This window comes from Azolla caroliniana, unplaced genomic scaffold (genome assembly GCF_043228905.1).
Source record: "Azolla caroliniana isolate FFs.n. ecotype wild unplaced genomic scaffold, voAzoCaro1.0.p SCAF_1, whole genome shotgun sequence".
NCBI classification, from domain to species: Eukaryota; Viridiplantae; Streptophyta; class Polypodiopsida; order Salviniales; family Salviniaceae; genus Azolla; species Azolla caroliniana.
The window spans coordinates 8,992,281-9,008,405 of record NW_028230436.1 but is presented as its reverse complement, the minus strand read 5'-3'; the positions used below and the strand labels follow the sequence as shown (position 1 = coordinate 9,008,405).

At 37.0% G+C, this 16,125-nt stretch overlaps 2 protein-coding genes across 3 annotated transcripts; one reads left to right on the top strand and one right to left on the bottom strand.

The window, feature by feature from the left end:
• The first annotated feature begins 1,624 nt into the window (after positions 1-1,624).
• On the top strand, positions 1,625-8,844 carry LOC147868851 (putative serine/threonine-protein kinase WNK11). Of its 2 annotated transcripts, XM_087324048.1 has the most exons (8): positions 1,625-1,952; positions 4,207-4,267; positions 5,014-5,051; positions 5,569-5,796; positions 6,243-6,316; positions 7,058-7,215; positions 7,325-7,748; positions 7,881-8,844. In XM_087324048.1, the coding sequence occupies exons 1-8, from the start codon at positions 1,741-1,743 to the stop codon at positions 8,174-8,176; spliced, it is 1,491 nt and encodes a 496-aa protein (XP_087180174.1). In that variant the 5' UTR covers positions 1,625-1,740; the 3' UTR covers positions 8,177-8,844. The 2 variants fall into 2 exon arrangements, with proteins under 2 accessions (XP_087180174.1, XP_087180175.1); XM_087324049.1 differs by lacking the exon at positions 1,625-1,952 and having other exon boundaries at positions 3,120-4,267; positions 6,093-6,316.
• A 2,384-nt stretch (positions 8,845-11,228) lies between these two features.
• Positions 11,229-16,125, bottom strand: LOC147868850 (uncharacterized). Its single transcript, XM_087339573.1, has 5 exons — positions 15,927-16,125; positions 13,796-14,570; positions 12,420-13,395; positions 12,273-12,316; positions 11,229-11,720 (listed from the first exon to the last, which is right to left on the bottom strand). Exons 1-5 carry the CDS (start codon positions 16,069-16,071, stop codon positions 11,570-11,572), a joined length of 2,091 nt encoding a protein of 696 aa, XP_087195699.1. The 5' UTR covers positions 16,072-16,125; the 3' UTR covers positions 11,229-11,569.

The following is a 16,125-nucleotide window of genomic DNA, read 5'->3' as shown; positions in this document are numbered from 1 at the left end:
TTGTTCGAGGTTCTCACGAATTCGTCAATCATATATTCATCTAGAGACTTAAACGAATCCCTACAATATTTCTTGACTATCAATGATTTCTCGAGTCGATTTGGGTTGTTCGGGCCTCAACAATTCCTCAATCTAATATTCACATCTACATACTTAAAACTAATCCCTACACCATTTCTTGAGGATCAATGATATATATATTCTGGCGGATTCTCTCACCTTCTAGGTAGGTTTTGGGGTACTGTGGATCTTCATCAATTTCCACATCCTTATTACATACATACAACATTCATTTGTAAGCCAGAGACATTCATTGGGTTTACATCTCTGACCAAGGTAAATGATAAATCTCCTATAGTCTAAGAGTGCACCAATCATACAAATCATACAGTTGTTGCGATGAAAAAACATCTTAGATTTGTGGCATATAAGGTTATGGTCCATCGATAATGTTGTTGGTTCTCCTAATCTTGCGTTGATGCGAATGCATACATATAGACTGATGGAGCCCCCCAAAAGCTGTCTTCGAGTTCCTGATGATGCTGCTTAAGCTCCCCAGCCATGTCAGGAAGGGCACCTGTATGTGGCCAGCTGAGGAACATGCCAAAAATCTCCATTGTAGCTACTAGCATGCATGGGACATGGAAGAAATCCCAATCTTCCCTTGTACAGGCATGGCATTCCATTGCATTGCAATTTTGCAAGGGTTTTCTTTCTGTCTATCTATGTATTTCATTCATCTGCAGAAGCATGTTCTCCTCTTGGTTGGGCTTGCTTCTTCCCATCACTCGGCTTAACAAGAATGTGGCTGTAAATTTTTGGAAAGGGAAACCCTCAATGCTCTCTTAATTTGTGGGCGGTGGAATTGAATTCATCCATCAAGAATTGCACAGAAGGAAGATGATGATGAATGGAGAGAAATCCAAACCACATTCTGGCTGAAGACATGGATTTCCCACCATTTCTGGTTGAGCTACGTTTGTTTCCTTCATTCAATGTCTCTTCTTCTTCTTCTTCTTCTTCTGTTGCTGCAAGAAGAAGTTAGTGTATTTGATATAGCTGATGCCTCTAGACAGAATTAGGGTTTTCCGACTAAACCTAGAGTCCTTCGTACCTCTGTGGGGATTTGACAGCTCTATGGTTTTTTTTGATAGGCCTTGCGTTTCGACAGACTTATGGTTTTCTTACCAGTCTTATTTCAAGAGGAACAAACATCCACGTGCAGATCTATAACGAGCAGATTTGTGCAGTGAAAAGATTAGGGCGTTTGACAGAACTACGTTTCTTTCCTTCTCATTTATGATTCTACAGAGAAATGAACACTCATGAAACGAATAAATGAAGTCTTTCGATGCAAGAAAATTTGGGGTTTTTTCTTCTTCCCTGTCTATTAGGAGCATCGAACCTCACGGAAAGAAAGCAAAGAAATCTTGTCATCGCTGCAGAGATATCGTTTGTTTTCATGCTGATGAATATGTACACTAGGAAAAAAACCTCGCTCGGTTAAAAACTGGCATTCATTTGCAGGGGAGCGAAGAAATACTGCTGCTTCCATATCCTAGGTCCACCAAAATTGTGGGTTTTATCCCCAAATCGATACAACAGAACGACACAAAATGAAGAATTACAAGCCACTAGCCCCTTACACTAATCGATTCTCCCATTTCTGCATTGAGGTTAGGACTTTGTCAACATTGTTATGGTTTTCCTCCCATTCTGATGCAACAGACAGAAGTATGAATGATAATTCGCGAGCAATCAGAGCCTACTTTGAACATGCAAGTGAGCATATTGCTTCTATGGCAAAATTATGGTTTTATGGACAGTATGGCGGTTTTCTTATGGTTTTATGGAGAGCACAGTGGTTTCTTGCAAGTCCGATTCGACAAACAGAAACTAAATGAAGATTTAATATTGATCGGTCGAAGAGATTCGTTTCATTCTGGATCAAGGTCAAGGTCAGGTTCTTTTTCCTCTTAAGAGCGATAAATGCCCGTTACAATGAGCAAGAGACTCTGCTGTTTCTGTTCAGCAGAACTAGGTTTTATGTTTTACAGAGCTACGGTATCACTGTCAGTGTGATGCAAGCAGACGAGAAACAAAAATTAGCATCCACTATTAAGTCTTAGCATTGATCAACTTGCAAAGGATTAATGGTTTTAAGATAACTTTCAGGTTCCATGGCTTTTCTTGGAGTCACTGGACCCCTTGCATTTTCTCGTTCTGAGAAGATATGGCAGATCTGGTTTCAATCGTTTTCTCGTTCTCATGAGAAATATTTTGTCTCGTCCTGACAAGAATTAGAGATTCTCCATACTGGTTAATCTACCTTTATATAGTTCTCATGAGGAATCAGGAATCGATCTTTTTTCTCATTCTTTTGAGGAATTAGGAATCGGTCTGTGTTCTCGGTCTCATGATCATCATCATCAGAAGAAAAGATCTGCGTATCTGGTTGATCAATCTGTTGTATCGTTCTCATGATCATGGGTCATTAACCTCAGAAGGGATTCCATATCTAGTTTCTTCTTTTCCCGTTCTCTGAGATATAGGTGTGGCTGGAGAGGCGGGGTTCTTATCGATGCAATTAGTGCTTTTGGTGGGATCGAGAATTTTAATCGTAGTGAAGGTAGAATGTTTTCTGTGTATGATTTTGTTGTTCTATTGAGCGCTCTTTTGCCGACCAATTTCCCATCGTCATCGCTGTCTTCCTACTCTCTTTTCTTTTCAACTGCGTTTAATTATGGCCATGGCCATGCCCATCTCCATCACCATCGCTATAGCAGTATCTTTCTCGATCACTTATGTTAAGTTATCCACTCCTATTGCTTGTTCTCTGGATGGTGAAAGGAAGTTGAAATTAGAAGAGTTAAGAATGTAATACTCTTAGATCCGTCAGTAGAGCTTTCCGTCTTTTCCGCAGTTATCTCCATCTCCATCGCAGACCTTTCTCAGGTAGTTATAGCTCATTTTCTTTTCAATTACTATGAATTGTCTCTCTCTCTCTCTCTCTCTCTCTCTGCGTGTGTAGAAAAGATGAACACGTGAACATAAAGAACGCTTACCATCTATTTTCACTAAAAGCTTTCATTTTTTTGCTTTGACAAATTTGTCTCCATCGCCTATTGCTCACGGCTGGTAAACCTAAAGCTTTAATTCTTTTTCTAAAGTTTTTCCCCATCGCCATCGCGATAGGGGCCCCATTCATGAAGGAAATATTGATTAAAACCAGGTCTTACATAAAAAAGTATCGGAATAGATTGTGAGACCATTCCGATTATATTTATGACCGAACACACAGAGAGGGATCTCACCTCATCACCCGCCTTAATTGAACAGACCATCAAAACCATTCTGTTTTTTCACGTTAGCTTCATTCTTTTCCGCCTTCCAGTAGCTTTCTTTCCAAATCTCTTCTTCATCTCTCTCATTCTCTCACCCGATTTCCATTGCTTTCTGTCTTTCTGATAATTTTTTGATATCTGCCATATCCCCTCCTTGTCATAGCTAGCTTGTTGCTTTCTTTTATCTTTTGCCGTGTTTTTCTCTAACCCGATTCATTTTTCTGATATTCACTCCCCTTCTTGAGCGCTTCATTAATCGGATCTTGTAAATATTAATTATCGCTTAATTGCCCTTCTTGATTTGTTTCATTCCGTTCTATTTATGCATTCTTCTTTCTCATCTTATCTATCGTTCATCTGAATCCTTCTTGTTTCTTCATCATCTATCCTCTCTTTTTTCTGTCCAATAAATCTCCTCGTTTTGATTCATTATCTGATTCTTAATCACCTTTTTTTCTCTTTTTATCTCTCCATTAATTCCCATTAATTTGATTTATTTGAGGTATTTCCTTGCGATTCATATATCTTTTCTAAATCACCTTCTTTGTTATCTTATTTGTCTATTTATTCCCATTGTTTTTTGCTCTGTTTGTTCTGATTCATACACCCGTTCTTAACCACTCAATTCATCATCAATACTTCATCACGAATTCTCATGGTTTTGGTTCGTAAATCCACTTAATCATCTTATCTCTCCATTAATCCCATTCTTTTGGATCAAATCCCTCGGGATTGAGAGCACATCCTGGTGATGCTCTCACTTTATTTATCGACTGCTTCAGATATTTCTACTTGGATCCACACATTTTTGCTGCTTTATTGAGATGGAGAATCTCTCTAAGGAAGGTCGTCCCCCTGACAGGAGTGAAAGTATTGAGGATCTTGAATTTGTGGAGAGGGATCCAAGTAGAAGATATGGCCGAGTAAGCTTATTCCTAATCATTTGTATATTGCTATGTTAAACTTCTTTCCTTTCTGCAATAGATAGCAACAAGGTAAGGTGTAACTGTAGGGCGAATTATGAATGACATAAAAAGAATTTGGAAGAGGTTATTCCTGTTAGATTTACTGTATAATTCTGCATTAAATTAGCAGCATAGAAAGCAATAGGTACAGTGGTAAAATAAAAGAGATAAACAATAGATTTTCCTGATACATCTGAGAGTAAAAATCATAAAATAACTGAAATAAAAGAGATTCCCAGTGTCTGTTTCTGAGTCAGATTCTTAACCCTGAATGCAAACTTTATCCTCTCAGATCAAATGGAAAATCTGATTCTTCCTGATAGAACCGAGAGTATAAATTTTGCAATTTGTGAGATAAAAAATAGTATGATAAGCTTATAGTCAATCGGAATTTCTGAATCCTGACAGATGCAAGAGTATAAAGTTTTGTAATTAAAGAGGAATGCGATAAGATTTTAGTATATGCTGCAGAGTGACAACATTTCCAGTGGCTGTTTCTGACGGATCTAAGAGTATAAATCCTCTATACAAGAGAATTATTTACTTTTCCTCAAATCTCTTCTGAAGTATTCATGTTTGTGAGAGTGCATGTATAATTATAAATCAGACTTTTTTGAGACTTAAATACTTATATTCAGATTGCTTTCAAAATGAATCCTGAAAGAAGGAGAATCTCAAAGTTGTGTTTTATATAATCTCTGCAGTATGATGAAGTTTTGGGAAAGGGAGCTTACAAGACGGTGTATCCTCTACAGCAGTTGGCAATGCCTTCTAATATATATTTTATGCTTTTAACATTTTTCATACATTTGCTCATCTCTTCTTCCACGTTATGAATTTCTCTTTTTCTGTTAATCTTTCATGAGAAGAAGAAGAGATGATATTGTTTTTGGTCTGATCATTTTTCTATATGGACAAACCTCCCCGGTAAGGATGGTATATCTTTAGTTTTTCATCAGAAACACACTATGTTGTTTTTGGCTTGATTAGTTTGATCATTCTTCTATATAACAAGAACTCTATAAGCAATATATTGATTTATTCTTCCATATACACATGAACTCCCGTATAAGCAAGATCTTGTTTTTGGTTTCATCAATTCTTCCATAAAATTAACAATAGCTCCACTATTAGCAATATTGCTGAACCACAATACCAACAATGAGCTAAAGGAAAAAGCCTTGCTCTGTTCAAAATTTCGGTTTTATGGTTGCATGTTGTAAAACAGATGATTTTTCTTAACCTAAATGGGACATCAGATACAAGGGATTTGATGAAGAGAAAGGCATAGAAGTGGCATGGAACCAGGTCAGAATTCAAGATGTGCTTGAGCAGGCTAAGGACTTGCACCGCTTGTATTCGGAACTGCATCTCCTCAAAACTTTGAACCATCAGAACATCATCAGGTTTTACCACTCTTGGATCGACAAGCAGCACAACAACATGAATTTCATTACTGAAATCTTCACATCCGGATCATTAAGGCAGTATGTTCATTCAGCGTTTCATATTAGTCCATTTTAAACATGAAAATTTAATATTGTATCTAGTTCTTAAAAATGAGAAGTACGAGGTAAAATCATGCAAAACTTTTCATTTAAACCATGGAGCCCTTACCCTTAACCTTCTCTAATTACTTTTATGTTATCTGTACAAATTTTCATAATACATGAATTCTGCAACCTTTGAAATTCCGTAGGCTTCCCATTTAGCCCAAAATGCTCCTTAAAGCTCAAAATGAAAATGAGTTCAAATGTAAGCACTGAACTGGGTCTTCTCTCAGGTTCCGTAGGAGGCATAAACATGTGAAATTAAGAGCAATTAAACATTGGTCGAGACAAATCTTGCAAGGGCTCGTGTATCTGCATAGTCATGACCCTCCTATCATCCATCGTGATCTGAAATGTGACAATATCTTCATTAATGGAAACAGTGGTCAAGTCAAAATTGGGGATCTGGGTTTGGCCGCTGTTCTACGTAAGACCCCATCAGCACACAGTGTCATTGGTAAGCTGTCTATCCAAAAGTCAAGTTAACGGTTCAAGGTGATTGCATTGTTCACAGAGATTCAATGAGCTGAAGATATCTACGAGGGGATACCAATAGTAGAAGACTTTTGTAAGTCTAAGCCTAGTTGAAGGCTTGATATGTCTTATAGAAACTTTGATCATTTGGTATTCAGTGCATACCAATAACATTAAAACTGTCAATCGAAAGAAGCTAAGAAATGATAGAGATGATTACACAAACCGAGAATCAATGGGGTGAAAATCTCTATGAAAAGATAAGAAAAATAGAAAACTTCCATAAGTCTAAACCCAGTTGAATGCTAGATGTAGAAACATGGTTTCATTGGTATCCTGTCTATCGAAATAATCAAACAATTGGACGGGTTACACAAAGTGAGCTTCAATGAGGTGATGGTCTACATGATGACATAATAATAATAAGAAAAATAGAAGATCTTCATAAGCTTAACATATAGTTGAATGCTAGTTACATCTTGTAGAGATGCTAATTATTTGGCATCCTTTTTTCATCAATATCCACATCAAAAACTTCGAGTACAGTTCTTCTAAAATCTTAGGATTGCATTAATGTTCACATTTGCAAATGTTTCTGTGGGCATATATGTGACTTTCATTTTTCCTCTCTAAGACTCAAGAAGAAGTTAAAATGTGTCAATTTTATTTCTCCCTTATGAATATGCTGGTTTGTTAAGAGTGGTTTGGTCTTTAACCAACTCAGGCACACCAGAGTTTATGGCCCCTGAGCTTTATGAAGAGAAGTATAACGAGCTGGTTGATATCTATTCATTTGGAATGTGCATGCTGGAAATGTTGACTCTTGAGTATCCCTACAGTGAGTGTACAAATGCTGCTCAGATATACAAAAAAGTTACTGCGGTATCATTCATCAAATCATGGACTACTCGTATATTTGTTGTTTCACGTGCTCTTACATGAATTTCACCTTTTCTCCCTCTAAATGTTGTTTCATTTCCACCTGATGTAGGGTAAGGGACCAGAAGCTCTAAACAAAATTAAAGACCCGGAAAGTCGTGCGTTTGTGGAGAAATGTTTGGCCTCGGCATCTAAGAGGCTTAGTGCGAAACAGCTTCTTATTGATCCCTTTCTTCAAAGTGATGAAGATTTAGAGATGTTTGAATCATCAAAATCTTATGAAGAACTAAGGGGCCTGCATGTAATTCACGAGGAATCACAATCACAGGATGTCTCTGCAAACCAAAGTGATGAAGAAGACCAAACAAACTTAGGGAGGTTCATAACTCCACATGCCACTTCATTTGAGAAGCTGCGTCTAGTAGATTCTGGCAGCTCAAAGGAGTGCAGAAGGAGAGGTATGGATATCAGAATAAAAGGCAAGAAGTTGAATGATAAGATTATACTTGTAGTGATTCGGATCACTAACTCCAGAGGTAAAGAATCTCAAATTTCTAACTATCCTTCTCTTTCGCTAGTCCATTAAATTCGTCGCATATATAATATCGTGCTTTAGTGGAAACAACTTGTGCACATATCTTTTTAACAATGTGAGCTGCGACATTCAGGTGGGGTGAGATATATTCAGTTTGACTTTGACGTGGAGGCAGATACAGCCATTATTGTTGCAAAAGAAATGATAAGGGAGCTTAACTTATCTTGTGAAGATGTAATGACCATTGCATCTATGATTGATGAGGAAATGGTGACCTTAGTTCCAGATTGGAGGCCTGGCATTGATGGAGAAGAGATAGGAGGGGATGATGACGATGACTCTATGACATCTACATTGGAAAATCTAGATAGAGAAGATACAAGGGCTGAGAGAGGAACTCTCGGTTATTTCAGAATAGGCAGCAGCTGATTTGGTAGAAAAGAGGTATCATGTTGGATGCATCGAAGATTTCTGATGATAAAGAGAATTGAGTTTCATCGTCCAAGGATTTATCTTCAAAGTAGTTTCAAGAGAAAAAATTGAAATTTGTTGATCCAAGCACTGAAGTTAGAATCTCAAAACCAGAATTCGTTGACCAGAATTAAAAACAATACAAGAGCTGGTTAATACACAGGTTCAGAATATATCAGATCGGCTATCAAGTTTAGCCAGACGTGAAACTTCTTTACCATTGTATAAGGTTGTATTAAAGCAGGACGACGAAAAAGGTGGAGCTTCAAGTTTGAAGTTCTCAAATCAGCAATTGAAGGAATATTCATAAGCACATTTTGAAGCAAAGACGCTACCTGTATATGAATTGGTCAATTACACAAAAGACAGAAGGAAATATCTTAAGTAACAATGTTGACAGTCACCAATCTCGGAAATGTCTACATATATGTTTTGTGAGCGAAGCTTGCTAGCAGCACATGGGCCGGGGAGGGAGGGGAAGATCCATTCCTCTTGCATTTGTATTTGTATTTGTATCGTTTGTATACTGAGCAGAGTTGAGTAAAAACTAAACTAAAGACTTGTGGTTGGGTTTTGTTAATATTGCCATAAGTTTGATAATGTCATTATTCTTCGTCCTTGTGTAATGGGGGTTGGGTTGAATTTCTTGTTATAAACTTGAATATTTTTGGATCAGATAGAAACCATAGATTCGACTAGGCCATGGAAGTGTGAAATGGCCAACCTGCGCATTGAAGCGAGCGAGGTGTGTTACCTGTGCAGTATGTAGGTTGGAAGAAGAGCATGTGTATATCAAACATGATTTCTGTAAGGTTGTAAAATCTCTTGATAACTTGGAATGAGGATAGAAAAATTCTTGAACACACTTATATCTCCACTCCATGCAACAATGATAGTCTCAAAGGCTTCTCAAGTATGTAAAAACATATGTGTCTCAATGAAATAAATAATTATAAAGATAAAAACATGTTCAAATACATTATCGCTTATGATCGATATTCTTATGACACTACTTTCCATAACACAAACCAAAACTACAAAATTGTCTTATTGTCCTTGTCTTTAATCTACATTGTTGCTTCCATTAACAATCGGCAACGGTTCGGAAACCTGAACCGAACCAAACCATGAAACCGTTAAACATTTTTCAAATTGTTAAAACCTTAGTTTTGTTGTTCGGTTTCGGTTTTCAACTTAGGTCAAATTTTAAAATTTTTATCTTTATAATATTTCATTATTTTAAAATTTTAAAGATGTTTCTAAAATTTGAGAATAAGGTCTAAAAATGAAAAGATTGTTTAAAAACATATTGCGATTTCTGACTGCTGAAACCAAACCAAACTGTTGAAATCGTTAAGCCGCGGTTTCGTAGTTTAGTTCTGTTCAAACCGAACCGTTGCCGATTGTTAGCTTCCATTCAATTTAGCTTACACTTTCTTTGATGTGAAATTAAGTATTTGGGGTGTTTGTGAGCTACTTTGTTGTAATGCTCCACCTATGAACACATGCCATAATGCTCGAGTGGCAAAATTGTTTAGTATTGATTACTTAGGGAGTTCCATTCTTCTCTTTTAGGGAGCTCTACAACTCTATTGGCATACATGTCCATATGCTTACTGACTAATACTCAATTTTATGACACTATAAGAGAAGGTTGCTCGATTGAAACCATGTTGTGGGGTTGAGCCCCTATATTCCACAGTGGCATCTAGTAAATTAAGAGGATATGTATGGAGTAATAGAGGTGAGATAATTGTGTCGAACCCAATACATAGTGCAAATAGTCTAACAACTTACACTAGAGAGAGAGAGCCCACGTTCAACCCCAACATTCTATAGTGGCATCTAATGAATTACGCGATATTTATGTAGTAATAAAGAGATGAGAAAATTTGGGTTTCGAACCCAAGACATACCAGTGGCATCTAGTAAATTAAGAGGATATGTATGGAGTAATAGAGAGGAGAGAAAATTGAGTCTTTAACCTATATAGAGTTAGTGGTGTAACAACTTACCACTAAGCAAGGTGAGCAAAAGGTCATTATAAATTACAATGTACCATTAGGGTAAACTAATGAGAAATGAAAGAGAGAGAAGATCTAATAAATTAATTATGTATCATGTATAAAAGAGGTGAGAGAGAGTTGCTGGCTCCTAAATGGGTCTTAAAAACGTTTCCCAATTCTTGAGTGGCCTTTCCGACAAAGTTTTCAAACAAAAAAGAGAACTTTTATTTGTCCTTGATGTCCAAATATGACCTAGGGGAAACATTTTTACGCTGTGTATGTAATGTGATAAATTGATTCTAGAAGTTCAAGTGCAATTGACAGTGAACATTGTGATCAAGACAAAAAATGTGTATGGGGTTGTCTAGGTTGACAATATGGTAAAAGCACACTCAAATGTGACGAGGGAGAGAGAAGTATAAATGGACATGGTAGGTTGGTTTAATAAACTCCCTTCAAATGCTATCAAAGGTAGGCTATCAATTTCTCAAAGCATTGGCCCACTATAAATGATCTCCACTATCGACGGTATGGGTCATTGTTACTAGGTTGAGGAAATCACACATCCTCATGACTAGATTTTTGGCAACTTTGAAACTAGTGTCCTCTATTCAATCACATTTAATGGTTCTCTTCCACATTCTACATTTTGGGAGTTGTTCAACTTTGAATTTGTCTTTGTGACGATGCAAAATCCATTAACCTTTGGAGTCATAGCATGTGTTTGAGCGATAGCCTCCTATCTGGCTAATTTTCACGCAACAATCTCCTTCATATCTTCGTGAGAAATGGTAGTGTTTTTTTAGATGTGTAGCAGTTGTTTAAGGATGAGTTGGCCCCCTGGCATAACGTACCATTGGTTTTTGTCCAACATGTAGTTTCATTAGATATTTGGTAGTTGTGTGGTGACTTTTGCACAAAGTATTGAGCACAAGTGGTCATCACCAAAAAGCAGTAACGATAAAAGTCATTAAAATGAGGAAATGAGCAAAGACACAAGGATGTTCAAAAAACTAGAAAAAAGCATGTATTTCCTCGTGGATACGTTTCATCCTGAATAATAATACCTAAACTTGGACGTTATCAAATTCACACAGATTTGTATGTTTTTGGAAAACCCTAATGAATCAGAACTACTTACTAAGAATCAAGATAAATACTTTGGACTCAACAACCACTTTGTCTTGAAGTCTTCTTTGCTTGGAAGCAAGCAACTAATGTGATAAGAGTAACTTTAACTGGTCTAGGTAGTAGGAATCCATCTCCCTCGTTGGTATATAGGTTGAAAGTGTGATGACAAGCATCTTTGCTAATTCCTTTTGAGGAAAACCGATCTCCGTAAAGGTTACTTGCTTATGTGATGATCCATCTCCATCTCCACCTCCCTCATCTTCAACCTTTTCACCAACACAGTAGAACGAGTGCCTCTCTGGAAGCCTGAAGACGCCTTCTCAAGCACACAAGAAAGCCCATTTTGTGTGGTGGTCAATGACGCACTGAAAGATTAGATAATAGAAACCTTTAGCTTGTGTAGAAAAGATTGCCTCGGCCTATCTATGAACCTCTAGCACCATTATATGCCGATAGACCACATAAAATGATTTGGAGGTCTATTTTAACAACTCTTTTCCTATTAAATGTGTTACCATACCCACTTGCAATATAAAGTAGTTGGTGAAGGAAAGGGGGATTTAAAACCATCTTCTGTTAAGCTGTTATGGTTACCGATCTATTTATTACGTCCTACCTTACAAAATAATGCATGCTCATAAACGAAACTACACAATACTAGTTCAACATCGTGTTATACGGCAATTCATTCCATATACATTTAGAAGGTAACTACAATAACACTCAGAAACCTCTTCCTATCGAATAAGGTGTATACCCATTTTAAATGCACACATCCTTTTCGTTTTTGAATATGCCTATACCCACTTTCAAATGGTGCCCATTTTTTAAAAGAAGTATATTTTAGTTCTAGTGAACTCATATTGGTTACATGTACCACTCACTATTCACTACATGCATGTTCTTGAAATACTTACTTGCTTTTCTGTGAACCTCTAGTCGGACGGATTGATTTGAACCCCTGCTAAATGGACGTTAGATTCAGATACGGTCGTATTCAGTGATTACGAATTGGAAACTGATCAAGCAGTGTTTACTATCATAAAAAGTTCCTATGATGATACCTTGAAGAACGTTAAGATTGACGGTTTCTTCTCTGGGAGTCTGGCAATCTGTACAGTTTCCTTAAGATCTTGCAATTGGCGCGTGATTTCTTGAAGCAATTTCAGTTCTTCATTTTCCTTTCTCAGAACTGAGATGGCCTCAGTGGTGCTTCGTCTCTCGCTTTCAAGAGCTTGCAATCGACATATCAACTGGTTGAATTCAGATACAGTTGATAAAATAGCAGAGTTATACATATTCCTTGCACCTGAGATGTTCTGATGGGGTAATGTTGCGAGAGATGTTTCTTGGATGGGATCAGATATGATCAATTCTGATGGAAGATCAGGTTTTTCATAGCATCCAGATCGATTCCCTACGTTAATATTATCATCCATCACAGTGTAATGCCTTGTAGATTTATGATTACTACGACTATAGTCAACTTCATACACATCATGCATCACATTGCAAGTTGCTAGTGTGTCCATACTGTCTATCGTATTATTTTCATGTGTAGCATTTCCACGAAAATCTCTGGTTGAAATGGCAGAGGAAAATACCTTCCTGTGTCGATCATTCATCATGACGCTCTTCATCTCACCTTGTCGATTGTTCTCGGCCTTATGTGATTGCCCTCTGATTCGACTCTCGCCATTGTTTTTTGTTTCATAACTGGAGCCCTGCTCATACGCTGATGCCATGTTATCTTCATCGACTTGATCTACGTTTAGGGCTTCACTGATTTCAAATTTCTCGAACTGTTGTTCTAGCCTGATCAAACGATTATGAAGAGCCGCATCTAATTCCTCCCCATAGTTATCAGACTCTGCAGAATTTACTCTCGCAATGGATCTTTTACGAGGATTGGGAGGAGATACAAAACTACAGCGTTGGAGAGAAACTCGAGATTTAGTGAAATTTGCACTTGCGTTATTTTCACCCTTCAATTTATTAATGGATTTTACCCTTATATCTAATGCATGAGATTTCAAGAATTAAAAACCTTCCAATAAGTTATGAGCCGTGACATTAGGATTAAAACAATTCCAAATAATGTATGAGATGTTTTAGGATTAACGGCCTACAAATTTAAAACCAATATTGGTGCAGGAATTCGAAATTTTGTGGGTACTATTTATACTGATACATTATGAGAATTGTTTTAACCATCACAACCTTCAAAACTATCGATACAGATATGCTTTGCGACGTCATTTTCAAAAGATTTAAATGAAGCTTTATAAACAATTACCTTCTAGTGAAACTATTCGTTTCCGAGGCCAATCCACATGGGGTGACATGGCACGATCCGAAGAGAGCATCATCGCATGATACATCATCAGTCGTACAATCAGACCTGGCATGATTTATTCTTCTTTTAATAGAGAAATTGTACCTGATCAGATCGTCAGATTTCTTTGAAGATTTTGCAGTTTCCATGCTCAATGAATCTTTTAACGCAATTTCATTGTAAGCTTGTGTATTTTCTTCAAGAAGTCCTTCCTCACCTTGAACAAAACCCTTATAGCTTGTCATATTCTTCCTCGTACAACTGTTGTATGCACTACTGAGTCCACAGTCTACATGAGATCTTGATCTGTCTTCATACTTCATATTGCCAGATTGATAAATCTGCACTGGTGGTATATCTTGTTCTTGGCTTTGATCTGGAAACAATAGTTGTCTAGTGCCAGAAGTTATAAGATATTCATTTTCAAGGACTAGAGCCTCCTCTTCTTTCTTCTGAAGCATCTCTTTTAACACAGACAGAGCTTCATGATTATGAAGCTCTCTCTCGTCGGCCATCCTTTTGAACTGACGAGCTTCCATTAGAACTGCAGCTTTCTCATCTTGAAGACGAGCTATCATTGCCATAGCTTCTTTTGCAGCCGAGCTTGAAGCATTTCTTTCCTCCTCCAGATCTCTCTGAAGATTCTGAAGAGTTTTCTTCTCAGCATGGATGGCCTCTTTCAAAGTTAATACTTCATTACAGGAATTCTCGTGAGAAATATTACAAGTTATATTTTTCAAGCCATTTTTCTGCCTATGAGATTTTAGATTAATGTTTGTATTATCCTTCAGGCTTGGCCTAGATCTGCTTTTACTTTCCCTTTGACAATTCTCAGGAATTATTTGCAGCTTCCAATCCACAGCAGTACTCTTAGGATTCTCTGAAACATCCAAAACAAATTCAGAGATAATACACCATACAGCCAGAGACATACTTGTAACCATAGCAAACTTTTATCAGAGAACAGAATAAAAGATTGAGTGTGTTTGATGCTATTAATTTCATTACCATCTCTTCAACATCAAACAAAATTCAGAGAATAAGGGCTTCAAACCAGAGAGAAAAATAGTGCCAGCGCAAAGGATGAAAAGATCTTAAACATCCTGAATATCACCGAAATCATCAAAATGGATGCAGTGGTAAAAATCAAAACTGAGAGATAGGATTTAAAACCAGAGAAATATTTAAAAAACAAAATTAGAATTAAAAGTTTCAAGTTTGCTAATTAAGTACCGCTCAGTATCCTAATAAAGTAAGCTCGCAGAATTAAGACATTAAACCTACATTTTGCAAGCAATAACTGATCGTAATGAATCTTTCTGTCCTTTAGCTTAGGTTATATTGAAGAGGGAATGGCATGAGCAAGAATGATGAATGATTTCAAGGGAGAAATGCTACTCGAAATCAACATTTCATTTTGAGTTGTTATGGTAATTTTTAGCCAAAGTATATCATTATTAAAATATGGAATATTATTGAATGGAATACTCAGGTAATGCCCCGTGCAGTTAAATGACTGTACACTATTATAAAAATATCGAAATATTATTGAATGGAATACTCAGGTAATGCCCCGTGCAGTTAGAGTATACCGGTATAAAAATATGGAAACATTAATGAATAGAATACTGAGGTAGCACGACCTGACCGATATAGGGGAAACGGTAGTAGAAATAGACACCGGGCCTTTTTCTAGAGTTATGGAGGTAAAACAAAATGTAAGTTTATCACAGAGCGGAGAATCGTGAAAAAATTGACTCACATCCCATTGTATGCCATCAATTTCATCATAGTTCATAAAGCAACCTCCATGAGAAACTCAGAGAATACTATACTTCAGAAAAACTAGGTTTTTCCAGAATTTATTATAATACTAGTTAGATTAGCATCATGGATCTTATTATAATGCGCGAAAACTAAAGTATACCGATGGTGAACAAAAAATAGAGAGTTTGCTATGTCTATGGCTTTTCTCTACAGGTAAAGGCAGATTGAGACAGATTTCAGTTTTCCATTAACAAAGCAATACTCGGGTTTTCCATTTTCAACCCATGAGGACCATTGTAATAACGTAATAGCTAGATTTGGCATTACTTTTCTTCTAGTAATCCTTGCAGATACAACTTTCGAAGCACTAAGAGAATTAAAAGCATGGAAGCTAGGATGCTTAAAATATAATACAGCTTTTAAACCTGCACTGGAAATCTTAACCGTGTGAATGTCATATATTAAGTACCTGGCCTGCTGATTTCTTCAGAATCCCTGAAAACCTTCAGAGTTTGATCTGACAAGATTTGCCTATTGTGAGGTTGTGATAATTTCTTCGTGTCATGAGAAACTGAGCAAGGAAGCTTTGTTAACCCTCTGCGGGTGGAATCCATATGTATATACACGCTCAATTGATCACCGCTAGTGGTTATTAATGTTTCCTGAGG